Here is a 21,322-nt window from a genome sequence, read left to right as displayed (position 1 = left end):
CTGATCAATTTTAGTTACTCAACTTTAGTTTACTCTTTCCTACACATGGACTGACTGAAGCATAATGCAAATAGGACATTATATGGCTTTGTCCCCCCTCTTCCAGAACTACAATAAGTTTAGGTGAACAACCATGTTTCAGTATGCCTGCAGCTGCCCTGTATTGTGCCTAGGGAGATGTTCAAAGCTTTAAGTACTTGCACTAGATTAGGGGTATCAGCATTAAAGGGGCTAAACAGACTATGCTCAATATTTTAATTTCTTTTTAAATTTAAAAACTGTATGCAACTCTTACAGTTATGAACCATCTTGTGTTGGCCCACAATATAACTTACCAAAATACTTAGGACTGTGTGGTTCTAACATAACAAAAATAAAAAGATTATTGTTATTGGGATGTCAAGGCACCACTTCATTCGCATAGATGAGCAAATGTAAAAATAGTTCAAACATAACAGTATAAAACATTAAATGAAATATTTCTAGCCTATTTATTCTGTAGATGTATTTGAAGTACAATTGTGTGTAACCATAAATTGGGCAACAATAAGTTGCAAAAAAAATCTCTGATTAAAGAATTTCTTAAATGCAAGTAATCATACAACACAATACAGCTCTTGGTAAAAAATATTAATAAAGTAGCAGAATCATAGATGCAAATGTACATTAAAAAGCGGCATACAAAAATTTTATTTCAAAATGTGAAACATTCAAAGGTTTTTTTCCTCCCCAAACATGCAAATATCCATACTTTGCAAAAAAAAAAAAAAAAAAAAAATCTCAACACCACAAATTGATAAATACCGTCTCACCAGAAAATTGTACAATTTTACTGTACATGCAGTCATGGCATTTAAATACATGTGATCACAAAACCGACTTGTTTCAGCTGGCTTGTTAGTGAGAGATCAGTCACAATTTTCCACAAATATGCAAACCTCCACAGAGAGAAATAAACAACATAACTAATGGAATGGTTAATTATTAAAGAACTAAATTTTGCTTTGACTTAACATTAAAATCTGACACTTAAAAAAGGCTGTTTTATTTAAAAATCTCTAGACAAATAAACCATTAACATAAATATGATCTTATTCAAAATATTAAGAGATATAGTCTACAATTATCAAAAATGGAGTTAGGTATGGGAAGAGGCCTTTTTGTCTAAATTTCTACATGGGCGCATACATGTGTTCTTCCAATGACAATGAGTTCAGATACTTTAAGGCTTTTTCTTTATACAACTGTAACTGTTCTCTGCAAATGCTTCCTATTTCCACTAGGTGGCATGCAAAACTGCAACTTTAGGACAAAATGGTTTGTCCCACAAAAAAAAAAAGGCAAATTCCTATAAATTTGTTTTGTCTCATCCTATCTATTCCGTCTTCCAAGCAGTAGCAAAACACATTGTTGTTTTCTAATAGATTTTTTTTTCTAATTAGTTTATAATTTCATATTCTTTAAACAAGAGCTAATGTAGTTGCATAAATAACTGAAAAATATTTGTTTTTCCACTAATTCTCCATGTGAGCCTCAGTACAGTAGTTTCTAATACACTTAGTCCAAAAGAATGTTCTCGACTATTTTTCTACAGCAGTTATAGTGTGGCAGCATTAAGAACATGATAAAAATCAGTTTTCCTTTGTAAGGCACAGAGTCTTATAATTTCCTTGCTGTCAGATATTTGCACAGACTGCAGGGATATTCAGTTCATATTTAATAATCCAAAAAATCCTATGTTCTGACAACAATGTGCTAATTTTGTCCAGTCTCCAACACTGTGCATATTTTGTAGCTGCTCCGCTTGAATCTACAAAGGTCTAAAACAGAAAAGAAAGTGAGTCTGTTGTCATAGAGAGTAATTAAAATGGCTGAGAGACACAACAGTGATTATTACCTCTCATCGCCGTGGTCCTCTTCCAGCCAGGCCACTATTTTTCCCTCCCAGCCTGGAACAATTGCTCCATCCAGGAACACCTGGAGAAAAACCGAAACATTTCATCCTGTTGAAATGCTCAGTCTCAGTCTCATCTAAATTCAGATGGTTTCCAGTTAAACCCCCTACAATATTTAGCAAACTAAACTTTAGTGATAAAAGGTTTAGGTTATTATAAAAAATATTTTAAAACTTAACACATCTTTATGAGGGGTGCCAATACATGCAGCCACCATCATTAGTAAACGGTGGCCCACTGTTGTCATCTTTCTCTCCGTCTTAGACTTACCTCCTCTTTTACAGTGCCAAACTCTGGGTCCAGAGCCTTGAAGTGGTACCTGTAGTTTCCCTCTCGATCAACAGCCTCCTTAACATCCTTCAGAGTTACTTCACCCAGCCTGCATAACGCATGTCAAGAAAAAGAATTCATTTTTTCTCGTTTTTTTATGACATTTTGAATCATTTTGCGTATTGTATGTTCTATTTGTACTGCATTCACAGGATCAGTTGTATTGACGAATGGTACACAGAAGCTATATTTTCTTACTTAGCATTAAAGAAAACATATATTTCATTGTAAACAAACAAAGACACAAACCTCTTGGGAATATTGATCATGGAGGGTGTTGGGGATTTTCCAGTAAAGTAAAGGATTTTTGTAGAAGAAGGAGAACCATTCTGTGACTGACAACTCTCTGCAGCAAACAGCAGTTTCAGTTAGAGAAAAGTTTTAAGGTAGAAATGTTTCGTCACAATCACAATTTGTGACTCTACAGAGTAGAGATTCTTACGGAAGGAGGTCCAAGAGTCCAAATCTGTGTGCTGACCTTTCCGTCTCGGTGATTTCCCTCTGCCCTACAGATGGAAAGAAAAAAATATTCAGAGTGTAATTAAATCGCTCTCAAAAACATTATTTTTTTCACGGTGCATAATAATGCATTAATCAATGACATTGTGTTAGATTTTACTGTGTATTTTCATAAACGGCTGTATTGTGTATTTTCCAGGGACAAAGTGCCATTTTATAGCACAATCACGTAACTGTGATGGCTTCGGTCGTTATGAAAAGGCTGCATATATGAAAAATAACAAAAAAATAATAATATGAAAGCAGTCCACAAACTTTCAGCTGGATGTCTGTTTTTCTGAGAGGTCATTAATGAAGCTATTATATGTCATCCTGCTGGAATATTGCATTTAACCCCAATTTCAACCATTTGACCCAGACAGTTACTCGCAGATTAACAACTGAAGCTGAAGTCTTCTATGAATTGGAAACTGTTCCAACACTAGCATAGCTTTCCACAATGGATTCAAGTTTGAATTACTATTGACTAAAAGAGTGACAACTGCCCACACAGATAAGCCAAATGCCATTAGGTGAAGAGAATTTTGGTCAAGATGAGGCTTTAACCTACTAACAATATGCCTACTGTTGAACATGGCAGTGGTACCATAATGTCCAGGGGTTGTTCAGCAATGGATTTTAGCTGAGAAAGGTGGATCGAATAACAAGACAGGAAGTTCACTCATAAATTTTTCAAAATCGCCTCAATTTGACAGCTAGATATTGAAAACATGGATAATTTGGTGATCCAACAGGACGACGATCCCAAACGCACATCGAAAGTGGTTTTGGAATGGAAGAAGCGGGCCAACAATATGCTTCTGGAAGGGCACCAAACTCAACCCTACTGGAAATGGGCCGTGTTTAAAAGCTTAAAAGAGTGTAAACAAATATGCATCTATATGTAAACCTTTTACCAGAAATGTACTTTTCAAATATAGTTTCCTAAACCAGGACATTTGTTTGAAGATGTGATACCCTGTGAGTATGCACAACATGCAGTCTGTCGATGAGTGACACTATTCCCTGCTCCAGGGTGTCTAGTGTATGGTGCTGCGGGTCGTGGTCTCTGAAGTTGTTCCGCAGGCTCCTCAGCGCGTCTCGGAGCAGCTGGACCTCCTCCGCTTGCTGGCAGAGCAAAACCAAAACACACTTTCAGCCCAGTGAAAATGCACCATGAACCCATCTCGGACAGATCACTTTGTCTTTGCACATCATGCAAGTTGAGCCATTCGTGAGTGTTTCTATGTCACATGCGATTTGTATTTCAGAAAAAAAAAGTGACAATTAGCAACATTCATCTGAGCAATAAAGTGTGTGTTGGGGATTTTCTCTCTAACTGGTTGAGGCTATCCAGTCCAAAACATTCATAAGTTTGTGCTTACCACCTGAGGCAGATTAGAGCAGCAGATTCTCCCTCTCCCCGTTCCATGTTAAGATTTCTTATTTGATTGTAAGATGTAAAAACATGTGTGGCTCACAGAACAAAATTTTGATATGAGATGGGCAATAGGACCATGTCAACCTTAATATGACATAAATGATATATACAGTAAATCTATCCAGTATTCAGCTGATAGAAAGAGAAATAATACTTACACCTGACACCGAAGGAGTTGGGTTTCCAGAGTAAGAATATCCATTGTTTTCTGCGCTGACTGGAATCTGATAAAGAAAAAAAAACATAGCTGTAGGTAGAATGGGTGTGTTCTTCATGGCAGCAAAAAAAGAAGAAGAAGAAAAAAAAAACACCCAGCAAAACACAGAAACAGCTTTACCTCTTGCAGATTTCTACTCATTAGCTCCTGTAGCATGTCATTTTTATGCTCCAACTCTCTCTGTGCTTCAGCCTATAAAGAAAGTCACATGACCACAAGTTGGGAACATTTCATGTATGAAGATTGCCCATAAATAACTCGCTGGTGTCTCCCCGTTCATTGTTTCACAGATGTTGGCATGTCTAAAACCTGACATACAGTTCTAAAGAGGAAGAAATGAAATGCATTTTGAGAAACATCAAGCTTTAACAACTTTATGACGTCCCTCATGCATAACTCTACTCTAAAAATCTCAGGATGAAAGTTCAAAGCCCTACCAGTGACCCTCAAGCCATTATGCATGATTCATTACTACTTTTGCTGAGAAACTTGTAACTTTTGTAGCAGGGTGTTATAATGTCTGAATTATTAAAGTAGTTCACTTCACCCCTCAATCCAGTAAATTAACATACCTGGAGTTTTTGGCTTTCTTCTAGCTTGTGTTTGAACTGTTGGAGTAACCTGTCCTTCTGGCCGACATCCTTCTGCTTCCCAGCCACATAGAGAAGACATATTAGATTCTTTATTCTACTCAAACTCATTTGATGTTGACAAACAAGATTAATTAAACAAAATGAATTGTATTGAAGCCTGTCACCTTGCATTCACCCCACAGCCTGTTGCATTCCTCCAGCTTCCACTTCAGCTCTGCCTACAGCACATCATTACAGAAAAGGAGAATTACTTCTAAACAATATTCATAAATACCATTTTGGAAACAATTTTAGGTGCAGTGTTTTAATGATTTTCCATGATCACAATTAAGAAAAGGGAGAAGAATTTTTTAAGAGAAGCCTGAATGTATTTCCTACATGGTGGATGTTGAGTTCATCTTTCGTCATGCTAGCTCGGAGAAGTTCCTGCTTCATCTGCAGTATAGATGCTTCCTGAGTGCACAGCCTCTGCTGCTGGGCTTCCTGCACAATAAGAACCAAACACAAAGTCAAGACCTGAATCGGAAAATTATTTAAAACATAAAAAAATGCTGCTTCGACTCACCTTAACTGCCTGCAGGTTTCTGATCTCCTGCTTACAGAGCAACAGCTCTCTCTAACACGAGGAGCAAAGAACATAAGGCATTAAACATTAATGCCAGAGTGCAGTCTGTAGTTACAAAAATCTTGTTCCTAACAGAAGAAACAAATAAAATATTAGCATAAAAAAGATAACGTATTGTGTACCTTCAGCTCTGTGACCTCCTCCATACTCTGATCCAAACGGCTGCGAGTGACTATCTGGAAGAGAAAAAGGTGTGTGAGAACTACAACAGAGGGAGAATAAAAGGAAACTGATATCCGTGTCGCTCTGTGACATACACAAGCACGCACATACTCAAATGGCTCAGGAAAAAGTAATGTGATCTGCAGCGAGCACAAAAAACCTCAAGAGATTCAGAATAGAGACCGAAAAGAGTCAGACAAACAGAAAATCAAATCAACAGTTAAAAAAATACAAATAAATCAAGTAAACTAAAACCTACCAGCTGTTGTTCAGTATTGACTGGCTCCAATGTCAAAGAAACGTCCTGTTCATCCTCAGGGAGAGAGCCATGCAGCAACAGAGACTGGAAAAACACCCACAGTCTAACATGTGACACCAATTTGTACTTTGCGGTGAAGCCACTCACCCATTAGCTGACAAACTATCCTTTATTTGAAGTGAAGTTAAGTTTGTGCAAAATATACAAAAACCAAGCAAATGAAACAAAAAACAGCTAAAGATGAAGGTTTTACAATTAGGTTTCAGACATGACATTTTTTGTTTCACTTCCAGTAAAACAAAAAAATGTTTTGTTTTTTGTTTCACTATGTTTGAATTTCCTCATAAAGCCAACCAGATTAATTGGCACCTCTGGTAAAGGTGTGCTGAAGAAATTAAAATAATTCCATCTTTTAATGCAGAGGCACAATTTCACCATTACATAAAAATCCAGGTAGTATTTTTTTTATAGTCTACATATCAAATTAGTTAAATGGCTTAAAGCTAAAGGGAATGATTCAGATGTCTATTTCTCTTAGATTTTGGCCTCCAGAATAGACAAGGCACCATGTTTCTCTTGCCATCACAGACTGGTAGAAAACTGCTGCAACGAGCTGCACCTTAGGACGACCAAAACCTCCATAGCAACAATGGATGACCACTGGTTGTATGGCAGTAAAAGAAGAAAAAATAAACCACTTTCTGTTCTACCATCATAAATATAAACCTGCAGAGCCGAGGCCGTAACTAGAACGGTGTGATTTCGTCACATGAGAGTAAAATTAAGCTTTTCAGCAAAAAACTCTCCAGGTGGGTTCGGCTTCAAACAAAAGATATATAAAAGAAAATATTATGCCCATTGTTCAGAATGGTAAACAATGGGTATACAACAATATACCCATTGTTGTATACCCATATACAACAATGGGTATATGATGCTTTGGAAGAGTGCATGACATCATGATCACTTAGGAATAATATAATAATTTAAATAATAATTGAAAGTGTTAAAAACAGTTTTTTTGCAACACGTTTTTCCCCTTCATGACATAAATTACCTTCAGTGGGAGATTTAGCTACTGCAATAAAAGATCGATAAATCTTAAGAAATGTTACACATTCTTGCAGTTCTATGGTTACAGTGTGAAATTATTGGATAAGAGCTGCGTTATTAAATCAAGAATTGTGTAGAAACGTATCAAATCAGAGGGAAAAAAAACAGATGGACTATTGTGGTATATAAACAACTGTTAACTATTATTCTCAACAGGCTTAAACATCTCATCGTCAATGTGGAAACAAGTTAGTTTCAGCTAATGCAAAAGAGTAAATCAACATAACTTTAGTACTAATTGACACCTTTATCATGATAACAATAAAATCCTCCTCATCTTTTAATACTGTTAAAAGAAGGGAATGTTATCGCCTCATCCTCGTCGCCATACCTGTAGGGCAGACACCATCTTCCGTGTCTCTTGAACCTCCTTCTCCAAGGTTTCACTCAGAGAATCCTCCAGTGCCATCTGTACTACAGCATTAGATGACTCCACTACGAGCACACGTATAAATGAGTTACACAAGCCAAGTGAATGTGTTTTGATGCTCACTGTAGGCTTGACAGGCCATACCGCTGCTCTCCTGCTCCTGCTGCAGGCTGTCATGCGCCTGTCGGTCAGAGTTGCTGCTCTGCTGACTTCTTGGTGACGGCAGTGGAGTGACGGAGCTGAGGCTCACGAGAGACAAAAAACATTAATTAATCTATCTATTGGTAAATGTTTCATTGGCCAAATGAATTGGCAGTATCCGAGTCTATCCCCAGTGGTGGAATTTTCTGATTTTGTAACTTATTTCTGCTTAATTTGGCAGGCGGTCACAGGTTTAGCATCGGCGCCCTAACCAATCCAACTTCTCTGGACCCCTTTTGGTGCATGTGGACCACTTGATAGTGAAATATTCAAGGAGAATCAATTGTGAAAACAGTAAGTAACCCATCAACACAGCAACTATAAGGACAAAATAATAAGCTGTAGTCAAATTCAATGCGATATTCAGAGAGAAGGGGCTTTAATCATGTTTGTGATGTGCATATTTTCACCGATGCCAAAGGCAATTCTGTTAGCTTTTAGCCAGAGGATTGAAAAACCGTACCAATCAATGCAGAACAAACCTGACAAAATATGCCCACAGGCAAACTGAATGTTGTGAAAGCAGTCTAGAACACCACTCTGTGTTACAGTCTGCATTTTCAAATTAATAAGGCATGTCACAAACCAGACTCTATCAGTATTGCAAATGCAATATAAAAAAACAAGTTAGTAGTCATTTTGCATGTTATATTGTGTTCTTTGATTGCAGTCAGTTTGCATAAATATAATTTTTTTTTTGCTGAAAGATATATTTTATAAATGAGGGGACGTAAGAGCAGAAAGAGACAAACCATACAGAAAAGAGCATAACATGGAAAAGCCACAGGCACTAGTTAAACTCAATCTTATCCGAGTTAAAGTTGCTTAAAATTTTGAAAGTCAAAGAGCCTCTGTGTCTCGGCTTACCATTTAATCTGGGTTCCCCCCATAGTGGGCTGCAGACAGTCCGGCCAGCACAAAACTCTTCACTCCTTTCCTCTGTTTTAGCCCTTAGGATCTTGAGAAACTCATGACAATTTCTGTATCTGTATGCTGTCAAGCCCCCTGCCCTCCAGATAGCCAAGAGTTACCAAGGCAACCGATACAGTTGGCATTGCGCAGTATCTCCCTGTTAACCTAAACATCTAATAAAGGATTGTTATAGTGAGTCTGAGATGGTCTCTAAGAAGGCAGCAAGCTTGGAATAAATGCACTGGTTTTCACCCGTTATTTTCACGACGGGTAAAACGCTGGAAAAAAAACTTCACACCAGCATGTGACTGCAGAAAATAAAGACAAATCATTTCTTTTTCTCAAGTATCAGTCCTGTGGTTAGCTCAGATGTCTCTGAGGAAACACACACAAATCTAACCAAGATAAAAGCTTAGGGGACAAAGACAAAAGTCATATGCCCTGTCAGACACACACACACACACACACACACACACACACACACACCCTACACCCACACACACACACACACACAGACAATAATGAACCACATAACATGGTCTGAGGTTAGGGTCTGAAAAGTGACAAATATGGAAAATAAAAAGTAACTGTGAGCAAAGGTAAAACAAACAAAAGATATGTATTTTAAAGTAGCACAAAGTTCTTTAAAACAGGAGCCATGTTTGTTAACTTCAATCAAATCAGCCTCTACACTTTTCTAAGTCACAAAGAAACTAAATATATTCTTTTGATGGGTTTAGGCTGTTGTTGCTCACATCTGCAAGATTTGCTCACAACTATGTTTAATCTCATTCAATAATTCTGTGTCAAAGACTACAGCAAATAAAATTCTATTTTTATTTTTTTCTGTTAAATCCAAGAACTGTTTTGCCTCAATGCACTTCAGATAATTTTAATGTTTCTTATAAAAAATGTTTTAATGACAATTAATTGCTTAACATGAGAAATTGTATTTGAGGTCAATCATTCTTATTTAGCCCTGTAGTTGACTGGGATTGAAATACTTCAAAATAATTTAGGACTTTCACTTTGAAAATAATTTCAGTCGATGCAGCTAAAATCCTTTTCCTACTACAAGCTAGATATGACTGCATTTTTATGATAGTGCAGGTACAACAACTACCTGATTGCTGCCAGAACTCGTTTTACTTAATTATAATTTTTGTCACAAGTAGTTATTTAGACTGTTTTAAATTGCAGTCAGACAATTAGTCCCCTACAAAGAGCTTTTCATTCCCTGGATATGGTGCTTGACTGTTAGGTTTCCTACTTCTCTCAACACAAAATGAAGTAAAGAAAAATTAATTGCTTATTGTGACGAATTTATCGTGACATCATCCATGGTTGTTTTAATCAAATGAGAAATGGGAATGACTACAGAGTGGAAAATTGTTTCTTAGAAGAGTAATTTGATTTTATGCTGAAGCAAATTACCTGCCGAGATGAGGATTCTCCTGCTCATCTGTGACTCCTCTTTCATACTGCTGGACCAGGGCACGAACACATATGCTCCTTTTTCCATCTAACCCCCAGCCACTAGAAGACGACACGCAAAATAAAAATAATCCAATTATGTGTAAGGACTGTCTGATTCATCATCTATAAATAAGAAAGATGAGCCTCGGCTCAAATGGAGGATAATCAATTGATATTATTTGTTTGTCCATTAGAGGTCAGCAAATCCTTTGAGGATGTTGCTCTGAGACCCAGTAGATCTGTATCTGGATGGTTTAGATGACTAAAGCCAAAGTAGGTGTAGGCTCAAACAGACCAGGATAAACAACAAATTATGGCAAACTAATTACAGGGGGGTAGTTTTTTTTTTTTGCTCACCAGTTAGAGTTAAAATGATCTAACTGGTGATCTAAAAAAAAAAAAATAGCTGATTTTGAATGATCATAATTGAGAAATTATAAAATGATTCAGAAAGGATGCATTTGCAACTTCAGCTACTTAAGCTGCTTATATAAAGACACCAGGTAAGTCAAGGCCACTTTACAGAACGTTGACAAAAAACTAAACGTGACCAATGAAAAATGTTATAAGAGAAAATAGGCCCTTTTTTGTGTCTACTTTGGTGTCAGACATTTTTGTGTTGGTCATAGTCACATTATAATCATTTGATAATCATTACTGGCTATAGATTATTTTTATAATAATCTACAGCTGAAGACAGACAGGCTGAAGACAGACAGGAGGAAATCAGAAGGTCAAGTTCATCAGACCTCAAATCGAAATTAAGACTAATGTACAGATTTGCAAGATTTAAGTTATAGTGATCCAAAAGCAACTAAGGTACATTAAGGCATTCCTAAAAGTTTCTCTTTACAATGTGGGATTATCTTACAGTCAACAACACTGGCATACCTGTTGATGCGTGCGAAACGTATTGGCAGTGAGGCGTCCAGGCGGGCAGATGCCAGAGCAGCAGCAGCCCCTTGAGCCAAAGCAACCGTGGAGAGAGGATTGTGGGTTGTGTTTCCTCTAGTTAAGCTCCTCCCACCTAAAGCTGCAGCCCTCTGACTGGCTGAAGGTTTGAAATGGGCTGCCAGAGCCAGAATAATCCTCATGATGGACTTCAGGTTCCCATCGACGATGTCTAAAAACCCAAAACCAAGCCTGTGATGCAGATGTCTGTCAACCATAAAAAATGTTTCTGTTTTTCTTTTATGCTGGTAAATGGTCTCCTTACGAAAAGCCTGGTCAAAAGATACAGTTTCAGTCTCAGCGGGGAGACCAAGCAGAATAACTTATCAGAGAAATTAGTTTTTGTTCACCGCATTCCACCAGCACAATACAACAATAACAGCTTTTCTATTATTGTCCAAAGACAGGAGACCAAGTGTATGTGCAGAACAAAGCAGAAAGAAGACAGACAAGGTGAGATAATCTTATAATGGCATGTCTATGACTGAAACTGACAGTCAGTGAGGTTAGATATATAGAAACAACAGCTGTGTAAAAAACATTGTGTAAAAATAATTACTTGTCTTTTACCTTTTGCAGATATGCGTGGCATGCGTATGTTTCTAGAGGAAATGAACTTTAAGACTTCCTCCACATTCTTTCTGCTTTCCTCTTTGTTCAGTGAAGGTGTGTAGACTCCCTGTAGAACCTCACCAGCTGCCATAATTTAAAAAAAAGCACAGATAAAGAACATTAGGGACTTTATGTTGAGGGATGTGATCATGTCCCAATCAAAACTTCCGTCTCACAAAATCCAAGTGACTGAAAAGGCATTTACCAAATGTGAGTCCCATTCTGACAATTCAATAAAAACATAAGACAACCAAAAGGAAAAAAAAGAGTGCACTCTGTGACCTTGAAAAGAGAGTAGCTTAAAAATGCATCAAAACAGCACACTACCTTCCTTCTCGTCAATTTTTCTTGACAGCAACAGACATTTTGTCCACACAGGAGTTTTTGCAGGACAGCCTTAAGCTTCTAAAAATATACTGCTCAAAAAAATAAAGGGAACACTTTAAGTGTTAAACACCTGTTCAAGTGTTCCCTTTATTTTTTTGAGCAGTGTACATCTGACTCATTGCTGCAGTGTTTGGTAAACTAACACCTTGTTTCTGCTGCTGATGTTTTCATGTGAAGTAGTCTGTGAAATGCTATGCTACAGGTCTCAAACTCCAGATACTGGAGATACTGGAGATCAGGAAGTGGATGACTGAAGATAGTGTCATCCACTTCAGCAGTCACGGTAATGGCCATTTACTGGATTTTATTTGATTGTCTTAAGTCCAAAAACTTGTGACGTTTGCAAAAGCGAATCTATTTTTTCTATTAGACAAAACTTCAAAATCTCTAAACAAAGAAAAACTTTAAAGCCTGAAAGGCACTCAGATTTTATGAGCTCAACAAATGTTTTTGGACCATAATAAATGAACGATTTGAGCAGCAAATACCATGTGCTTTTTGAAAAACGGTTGCAAATTGCAGCACAGGTGTATGCTTGTCTGGACATATAAAACAAAAAGCTTGAGCTTAATTAGAAATTATGATTCTGACCATTTAAAAATGACATAAGCAGACATTTTTGGGACCACTATACTTAGATTTAAATTTTCTAAACTGTTTTGCTCATCTCATAGATTTACAGAAAATTACATCATTTAAGACAGATCCAACCAAAAACAATGATGAGTTTTGCTGAAGCTTTTCCCCAACTGAGTTACTTCAGCATGTGGTACTGTATATCAGCACATGTGTGAATCTGTGTACATTTACCAACAATCTCTATGAGTTGAACAAGCACAACGCCATCCTGAAGATCACGCCGGAGGTCTCCAATGGGCTGTAGGCCCAGCTTCCTCTTCAGCTGAGAGTTCACCCAGGAAACATATGCTGCCAGCTGCTGCTGCAAGTCAGCAATCAGATGCATACATCCAACACACCACAGATAGACACATACACACAGATGCAGGGCTTAGTGATTGGGGCCACATGAAGCTCAGGCAAATAAGAGCCTTTGTTGCTTATGTTAGGACAGAGCAGAGGGAGGGCGCTGGCGAGGAAGGTCAGCCTATTGTTCCAATAATTTCAATTTTGCTTTCGCTCCTGCAGTTCCCTTATTTAAAGTTTTACTCCTGATTTAAATATTCCTTCAACACATCAGCTTTAATAAATTTGATCGTTACTGATGCTTCATGTGACAGCCCATTGTCATCAGGATGCATCACAAACAAGGCGCACATTTTACACACAGCAGAGGTAATTTCAGGTTTGGCTTCCTGTGTTATTGAGCTTCCTTAGCTAAAGTAAGATTGAAGAGCTCCAGTAAGGATATACCCTAACAACTACATATTATACATTTAGAATCATAGATGACTTTATCAATACTTTATTACTAAGTCTCGTATCAACTTTTCTTTTGGTTGGAAGAAAACATTTACACTCGCGATGTTACTCGCATGTACAAGATTGACATATCTAAATAATAATTTAAAAAACACTAAACTTATTTTAATTGTTCGTATAAAGGAACGCGCACGCGATTCTAAGCTTTGAAAATGTAAGCAACGTCCGCTTGCTAATTGGCTCAGCAAATTTACCAAACAGAATCAGCAACGCTGGGTTACCTCATTGTAGCCCCCATGAAGAACCTCATCCAGCAAACTTCCTCTTGAGAGTGAAGCGATCATCTTTTAACTAGAAACTCCATTTAAACACGGCTAACCAGCTAACTGTCGCAGCACTAGCCTGAACAACGGGCGGACCCCCGTTACTAACCACTGCCGGACTCAAACAAACGTCGGTTGAGCCAGACAATTGATGGCTCCGAGCAGGCTGCCGTTACTCTGGACAGCAGACCTGCCATCAAGTCAGCCATGGTAACAGCGACCACGTCCGGTGACGTTTCACAATAAAACACTTGAGCGACCGGAATTCATATTTTGAATTTATTTACCAAAATACAGGGAAAATTGACGCCCCCTCTCAGAGGAGGATTGGCACCTAAATCTAGATAGCCAATGCAAATTCTTGGGTATTTTATGCACAGAATGTATGAAATAAGCAAAAGGATGTGTTTAGTGAGATTTAATTAATCAAATATTGCACAAGAAAGATAAAGAGTTGTGAAAACTCTTTATCTTTCTACTATTTCTAAAATAGTAGAAATTTTGACAGATTTCTATTTTTTTCTCTCGCAAATGTCAGATCATCAAAAAATATTTTATTGTACAAGGATAACATGAGGAAGTTAAAAAAAATTATGAAAGCCAACTTGTCCTTCATGAAAAAGTAACTGCCTCCTATTAACCGTTTTGCATTAACCACTTACATCAAGCTCGTCTGATATTAATTTACCTAAAGAAAATCACAAAAAATCAGTTTGCTTAATTGTGTTATGCTTTTATTTATCAACTACCAATGAAGCAGGTATTCAGTTGGTTCATTTCTATCTTATCTCAAAATAGGGTGTGGTCAAAAACAAATAAATATGCAAGGGAGCAAATATTTTTAAAAGCACAGTAAATGTAAAAAATTTAGGAATGAAAATAAGAAAGAAATCATTTTCTTAAAGGTAAAGAGAAAAAAAAAATCAAGTTTAAGTCAAGTAAATTTTTTAATTCTTGAAATTAGGATTGTGCAGTCTTGTTGTTTAGCAGCACAAATTGTATTTGTATTTTATAACTGTATTGCTGTAATACAGAACAAAGATAACCCTGTAATGAAACGCAGCATGGGTTATACAAAGGGAAGCAAAAACTCCTGCCTCTCAAAATGGCAAAAAGTCTAATGGAAGCTATGCCATTCATCAGCTTTCATGGCTTGGAGGGAAAACTGCTTGAGAATCTTTCTCAGTGTTATCAGATGGGTGCTGACTCTTCATGGGAGTGGACAGTGATGACTGGACAAATGCTGATCCTTCCACATTGCCAACATTCAGGACTGAACCTGTAACAAAGGAGGCAGAGCAATTTTTCAGCAATTTTGAAGGTTAATTCTTCAACTCTGCAAATTTATGTGGACTAGTTTTACGTAGTTTTACAAGATCTTACCAAAGACTGGTGGGCTTCATAGCTTCTAGTGAACAATGGCAGACAGATTGTTTGATTTCTGAAACAATCTCACCAAGGAGCGCATCCTATCTTGTGTTGTCTGGTATTTCATACCAAAGAAATCATGCCATAACTATACTATGTTTGGAATTACACCGCAAAGCTATTTAAAAAATAAAGTTATCTTCAGCTTAGTTAGCACCATAATTCATTTAAACTACTCTGAGAGACATCAGTCTTGTTGAAAGCAGTTAATGTTTTAAATGCAGGACTCAACGAGATACTTCCCAAATACAACAAGACACAAAATAGAGACAAAAGCATTAACAAGTTTTTATTAGGAAACCTAGTATGCTATTTGTTAAAGTACGGGCTAAAACATCCTTTTATGTAATATGCAATAAAAGTGACATTACAACTGGGTTCGCAAAAAGCACCAAATGAGTAAAGGGCTTAGTTTTGTGTGTTTCTCTGAGATGGTCATTCTTTTAAGCTTTTTAATTGGAAAATTCACAAATAATTAGCTGCTTGTGTGCCTTGCGACAGACTGGCGACCTGTCCAGGGTGACCCTGCCTCTCGCCCGAAATGTCTCGCTGGAGATAGGCACCAGCACCCCTCCAGACCCCACTAGGGACAAGGGTGTAAAGAAAATGAATTGATGGATAGCTGCCTGTGCCCTGTGTACAGTATGCATGTTCATGTCTTACCAATCTTCATAGTAATTTTGTTCAGCATGTCGAGGTAAGGGAGGTAGATGTTTCTGGGTCCGGGTGGAGAGAAACGTATATTTCCATCAAGCCATATTATATTTTCATCAAACAGGCACAGCTGAGACAGAAGGTCAAGAGGTTAACTGTATGTATTTCCCTCCTATCAGTACAATGACAGAATGTATACATAGTGAGCTTCATCTTATTTTATGTGTACCTTCTTTTCCAAGAGTTTCTGTGTCAGTTTGAGAAGTGTTGTGCTTTGTTCTTTTTTCAGGTCACTGAGCAACAACGTGGCTCGAGCAAGAGTCAAAACAGACCCAGGTGGCATACATGTCTGTCCTGACAGGAGATTCACTGCTTCCTAAACAACAGATATAGATATAAGGAGAACCTTAGTTTATCATAGTCCCATTTGATGGACAGAATTTACAGAACCAATAAAGTGAAAGAAAAAAAGAAAACGCAGATGTGACTAATTTGTAGTTTATGCGCTCAAGGTGCACAAACCCTAACCCTAAATCCTAGCTATGACTTGCTTAGGTTTTTTTTTTCTTTTAGCCGTGTTGGTGCTAAAATTAAGTGTGGTGTAATAATGAAACTATCAAAACTGGCAACAAGATTGAAAAGAAACAAAGAAACCACTAAACAACATGTAAAAGACAGATCAAGTCTATGATAAAAAAGAAGTCCCAAGTATACATTTTGCTAAGAGATCTGAAGTTAATTTAAAAACGTAGAAGCAGCTAAAAAAAGGAAAAAGAATTGAAGAAGAAAAATAGATATTTGAAAAACATAAATAAATGACATTTACTAAAAAAAAAAAAAATAAAGTTTCTTACAACCAACAAATTCATTATTACAGGTCATTAACATTGCATGACAGTGATGACTTCCTTATCACATGAGTTAACTCTTGTTCTAACACATGCATAAATGTGACTTTTGTCAAGATGCATGCTGTCTACTCATAACAACATAAATTATGTATAGTATGCATTAATATGTTGTGAAAAGTGCCCTTAATTATTATCTAAATTTCTAAAAATAGAGAAAACAAAAGGTTGCCCCTGTGTGTACCTTCAGCATTGCCATGCACTCATCAATTCTGTTTCTCTGTGCTTCTAATTCTACAGCTTCCACCAGAAACAGAGCTTGATTGTCTTTGTCTCCCCATTGCAGACATTCATCCAGTCCCTGCTGTATCACCTGATATATTTCTTCATTAATGTTCTTACCTTGAAAGACAAAATGCCATTAACACACAAAAAACAAATTAATCATATAGTTCATCTTCTGCTATCATATTGCATATCAGTCATAAGGAGAGTTTGATCAATAACATCACTAATTAAGGTTTTCTTATGATTTTTTGAGTATTTACACTCACACTTACGACTCATTTCTGCAATATTATTGTAAAATTAAGAAATTTAATCATCAAACACAAAAAAAAGTCTAAAAGCTTCTAAAACCTGGAAAAAGAGTTGCATTAGCAGGGATGTTAGCAGTCAGGCAGTGGACCAGAGTGAGCCGGCAGCGCAGCCACAGCAAAACTCCAATTCTCTCACGGGCTTCAACGGCCCTGGACATGTCTCTTTGCAGGTTGTCTGGTGCACTGTAGTCCTTGGTGTCCTTAAAACATAAAACACATACTGTTGTTATGGCCCCTGGCCTCTGGAGGCTGTGCAGGCTTCTTTTTGTTATGCAGGTTCAGCTGTGAGGGCACACCTTCCTGATTGGCTGCCTGGAGGCTGCAGGAGAGCAGCCACCCCATTGGACCAGAATTGCAAGCCAATCAGACGTTGATGAGCCTCACCTGCTCCCTGTAAAAGGCTCCCAAAACCATTCCTCCAGTAGAGCAGTTTGTAGGGAAAGGGTTTGTTCAGCTGTCCCCCAACTTTGGTGCTTGCAACTGTTTTGGGCAGTTTTGAGCCATTTAAAGACATTTTGTTCTTGCTTGTTCTGCAAAGCTGTTTAACTTTGAAATAGTTTGATTTCACAAGCTAAAAGCTCGTGTTTGGGAGGCTTGGTGCTCCCTTGGTGTGTGTGTATGTTTTATTTTCCTTTCCCTTTTGGGCTATTTAAGTTTACCTTAGACTTGTTTGGACATTTTGCCGTTTTAATTTGCACTAAACCTTCTTCAGTTTGTTAGACCCCTGTTTTGTGTTAATTGGGTTAAATTGTACTGTGTTTTGGTTTTGTGAAACCATCTTTCTTTGTAATAAATCATTTTACATTCCACTTATTTTCTCTGGACACATCTTTATGTTACCGCCCCTGAACCCCTAGACCTTGGGGGCGTAACAACTGTAAATGAGTTCTGGGTGATAAAGATTCATTGCAGCACAACAGAAAAATACTCCTATAAAGAAGGAAACTAAGGAGAAAGAAGCAGTATCTAAAAATTGAGAGCTATCCTGAATGTGGTTATACATAGTTATCAAATATAGGAATGTACTTAATTTATCAGATATTTTTCTTTAATAAGATTTTTGTTATAGGTAAAAAATAAATTTTTAGGGCCTGGTGAATAGTAGGTGAGTATTTTATTTTATTTATATATTGGCATGTAAAAATAAAAAAACGTTCTTATTTTCACCATATATGGATGCATATGCCACTTTACCTGTTTACTTCCAGGAGGGGATGGTGTCACAGTGACAGGAGATGTCTGCAGCAACACCAAAGCTGAAACTGCAGCCTCAGAGCTAGGGGAGAGCAATCAAACATGGCAACATAGAAAACTTATGCAAATACGAAGGATGTAAAGACAAAACAGTTTCCTAAATCCACTTTGAAGTGTGGGTACCTTGGTGCATAGTTTTCTTGCTGCAGACAGAGGTTAGCTTTAAGAAGGTTCAACTCCACCACCAGTTCCAGTTTCTCAGCTTCGCTGCAGGTAAGAGAAGTGAGCTGCTGCGTAGCAGAGGAAATCAAAGTAGAAGCTCCTTCCAATAAAAGAAACTATAAAAGAAGAAAATGACATTTTCACACACGGCCCACCACTTCCTCAGAATCTGTGTTAAAGTGCCAGGAACAGCTAAATACAGAACGGGCCTGCAGCTAGCAAACTCAATAGGATCTACTGGGATAGAACTTATACACTCTTACCTTGATCCTTTCTGGAGATGACTCCCTCTTCTCCTTAGCAAAAGAGACAACTTTCGGTGTCTCTCTTTTAGGGGATGATCCCTCTGTTTCATGTCTCTCCTGCTCATCTTGTGCCATATCCTCTGTATACACTTCTTGACTTTGTGGGCTAGAAGAGCTAGAATTTTCTTCAGAATCTGAAAAACAATATGTCTTTATGTAAAAAAAAAAATACATTTTTATGTACCGTACCTCAGAAGTTACAGTTTAAGGCATATATTCAGCACAAAGTACCATTTCAGCCCTTAACACAATATTCTTTTGCAAACACACTGATGGCAAAACAAAGTTAATAAAGAACAGCTTCTTTCTTACAGACCTGACACAGGACTGCCACGTACAGATTTGGTGATTGCTAAGATTAGTTGAATACGAGCAAGGTTGAATTTGCAGCACAGTGTAGGACCATACAATGTGCAGACCTCTGAAGTAAAGTCACAGTTCACAAGGTCTTCCACAGCCTAATCATAATCATAAACATTACAGATTAGATTAAAAGAAAACAATTTTATTTGACAAATTCTACAGCATTTATAGTTTCTGTTAGAAATTCACTAATCAGCATAAATTTTACATTTATTTTTGTTTCTATTTGAACCCATCCTTAAAAAATGGTGGTTCCAATAAGTCATTAAGAGCCAGAAATTAATCTGAGAATAATGCAGATGAGAATAATGCAAACTTCTGATAGGTACTGCATTTTTTAACTTGAGGAGAAAAATCCAGTAGAAAGGAAGGACCATATCAACAGTATATTTATCTCGTTTATGCAAGAGTGTAGATAAATATGAATAGATGTATAAATACATCAAAGTGGTTTTAATGAACTGATTTGAAAGTGGAGTCATAGAAATTGCGTAGTTTACCTCCACATTGTCAGGAAGAGATGCATCGCTGCAGAAAGCATTTACAGGCTGTTTAAAAAGCACAATTACCATTAAAATCAGGTTAGAAAAAACGTATTTCTGTTGTATGAGAAACGTATTTCTGTTCCTAGTCTCCCTATCATCAGAGACTAGGAAGGTAGTGCTATGGAAAAATGCAGAAATATGAACATATTTCAAATGGATTAAAGAGAAAAGGCAAACATACTTGTCGATTTGCTGTGGTCACGCGGAGTCCAGATGGAAGAAAAATATCTGCTCCTTGAGTGAATTGAATAGCTTCTGTAATGGCTTCAGTAAACATGCACAACTCTGTAAGAGCACGAACCTGCAGAAAACAACAGTCAGATCAGGTAGCAAAGAAAGATGTTCATGTTAAAAGAGAAGGTAAAATCATAACTGTTGTATTTTAATTCTTTGAGTATGTTTTATCTGACAGTGTAATTGTTATTATTCCTTCTGCAAGAGCATGTGCCTGTCTAGTGTTATAAGCATCCACTGCAGGAACATTGTGCTGTACTCCTGCTACAATAGGAGGGTTCAGAGTCATCAAGTTGTCTTTTCCCCTATGATATCTGTGCATACAGAAGTGTTTGCCCTCTCCTCAGATAGAGAGAATGAGCACCTTCGCCCTCCCAGCTTACAAGCTTGAATAAATCTCCAAAACCACAGCTTGGTTTGTCATGATAGGGTTAATTTCTCACTGATGGTTAACAGAAGAAACAATTCACAGCAATAACTACGATCCTGACCTTGAGGATCTTGGCTTCAGCTGTGCGCTCTACATCTCTACACACGGGCCCCACAAAGTGGAGGTAAAGGGCTAGAATGGGAAAAAGCTGAAAAAACAGAATTTACCAGTAAAGTCTATTTTTTTTCTGAATTGAAGTTCAAATTGAGGACAAATGTTAATAAATACCGTAATGTAGTAGCCTGTGAAGAAGAGCCAATGGCAAACAAAGTGAAGACTTGCTACTGTGGTGTCGACTTGAAGCCTATGTGGCTCAGAAAAAAGGTCAATGCCAGGAAACAGTTCATCCCTAATGCTGTATGAGGAATATTGTAGATCCTTCTGAGGGTGAGCCATGGAGCAATACAGCACACACTAAAGAGTATGAGCAGACACCAGGTCAGAGATTATACAAGAAAAAGAAATTGAGTGACTTGCAAAAGAATTCATAATCATGAAATATTCATCATTTTGTCACATTACAGAAACAAATTTCAGTGCACTGTAATAATATTCCTGAGACAGATTACCTTAAAGAAATGAGCAGACAGCCGACAACGCTTTGTGCGCTTCTTGATATCAGAGGTTAAAATAAACCTGTAAATTAAAACATGCGCCTCAGCAGAAGTGTAGTTTTAATGGGACATTTCTTGCGA

The 21,322-nt window shown here is 37.4% G+C and overlaps 2 protein-coding genes across 9 annotated transcripts in view; both read right to left on the bottom strand.

Annotated features, from left to right (window-relative positions):
* Positions 1–615: 615 nt before the first annotated feature.
* LOC114153567 (dixin-like) lies at positions 616–14,024 on the bottom strand. 7 transcript variants are annotated; one of them, XM_028032197.1, is made up of 22 exons: positions 13,764–14,024; positions 12,913–13,039; positions 11,674–11,799; positions 11,044–11,275; positions 10,111–10,212; positions 7,708–7,808; positions 7,525–7,628; positions 6,081–6,164; positions 5,917–5,961; positions 5,782–5,835; positions 5,600–5,650; positions 5,413–5,517; positions 5,199–5,252; positions 5,014–5,088; positions 4,562–4,633; positions 4,383–4,448; positions 3,762–3,911; positions 2,728–2,791; positions 2,535–2,631; positions 2,226–2,334; positions 1,898–1,977; positions 616–1,820 (listed from the first exon to the last, which is right to left on the bottom strand). In XM_028032197.1, exons 1-22 carry the CDS (start codon positions 13,824–13,826, stop codon positions 1,811–1,813), a joined length of 1,971 nt encoding a protein of 656 aa, XP_027887998.1. In that variant the 5' UTR covers positions 13,827–14,024; the 3' UTR covers positions 616–1,810. The 7 variants fall into 7 exon arrangements, with proteins under 7 accessions (XP_027887998.1, XP_027888002.1, XP_027887995.1 ...); XM_028032194.1 differs by having other exon boundaries at positions 664–1,820; positions 12,913–13,042; positions 13,764–14,023; XM_028032195.1 differs by having other exon boundaries at positions 664–1,820; positions 5,014–5,085; positions 12,913–13,042; positions 13,764–14,023.
* A 498-nt stretch (positions 14,025–14,522) lies between these two features.
* The window catches only part of cfap54 (cilia and flagella associated 54), a 26,504-nt gene continuing 19,704 nt past the window's right edge, over positions 14,523–21,322 (bottom strand). Inside the window, exons 44-57 of one of the 2 annotated variants that reach the window (XM_028032193.1) lie at positions 21,197–21,263; positions 20,856–21,041; positions 20,689–20,775; positions 20,145–20,264; positions 19,919–19,966; positions 19,372–19,513; positions 19,014–19,189; positions 18,712–18,866; positions 18,529–18,610; positions 17,375–17,534; positions 16,980–17,137; positions 16,117–16,263; positions 15,897–16,017; positions 14,523–15,084 (exon numbers count right to left, since the gene is read on the bottom strand). In XM_028032193.1, coding sequence (XP_027887994.1) covers positions 14,945–15,084; positions 15,897–16,017; positions 16,117–16,263; positions 16,980–17,137; positions 17,375–17,534; positions 18,529–18,610; positions 18,712–18,866; positions 19,014–19,189; positions 19,372–19,513; positions 19,919–19,966; positions 20,145–20,264; positions 20,689–20,775; positions 20,856–21,041; positions 21,197–21,263 — 1,789 coding nt within the window. In that variant the 3' untranslated portion in view covers positions 14,523–14,944. Of the gene's footprint in view, positions 15,085–15,896; positions 16,018–16,116; positions 16,264–16,979; positions 17,138–17,374; positions 17,535–18,528; positions 18,611–18,711; positions 18,867–19,013; positions 19,190–19,371; positions 19,514–19,918; positions 19,967–20,144; positions 20,265–20,688; positions 20,776–20,855; positions 21,042–21,196; positions 21,264–21,322 lie in introns of those variants that run through there. The other variant, XR_003597349.1, reaches the window with a different exon arrangement.

This window comes from Xiphophorus couchianus, chromosome 11 (assembly GCF_001444195.1).
Source record: "Xiphophorus couchianus chromosome 11, X_couchianus-1.0, whole genome shotgun sequence".
In the NCBI taxonomy this organism is placed as follows: domain Eukaryota; kingdom Metazoa; phylum Chordata; class Actinopteri; order Cyprinodontiformes; family Poeciliidae; genus Xiphophorus; species Xiphophorus couchianus.
This window is presented reverse-complemented; position numbering and strand designations above follow the sequence as displayed.

Excerpts from the sequence above, each read along its gene's own strand:
- LOC114153567 (XM_028032194.1), bottom strand. The coding sequence starts at position 13,826 with ATGATCGCTTCACTCTCAAGAGGAAGTTTGCTGGATGAGGTTCTTCAT. Across the intron at positions 7,629-7,707 it reads GCAGGAGCAGGAGAGCAGCG|TGGAGTCATCTAATGCTGTA; the intron begins GTATGGCCTGTC and ends GTGTGCTCGTAG. Across the intron at positions 5,253-5,412 it reads ATGAACTCAACATCCACCAT|GCAGAGCTGAAGTGGAAGCT; the intron begins GTAGGAAATACA and ends GATGTGCTGTAG.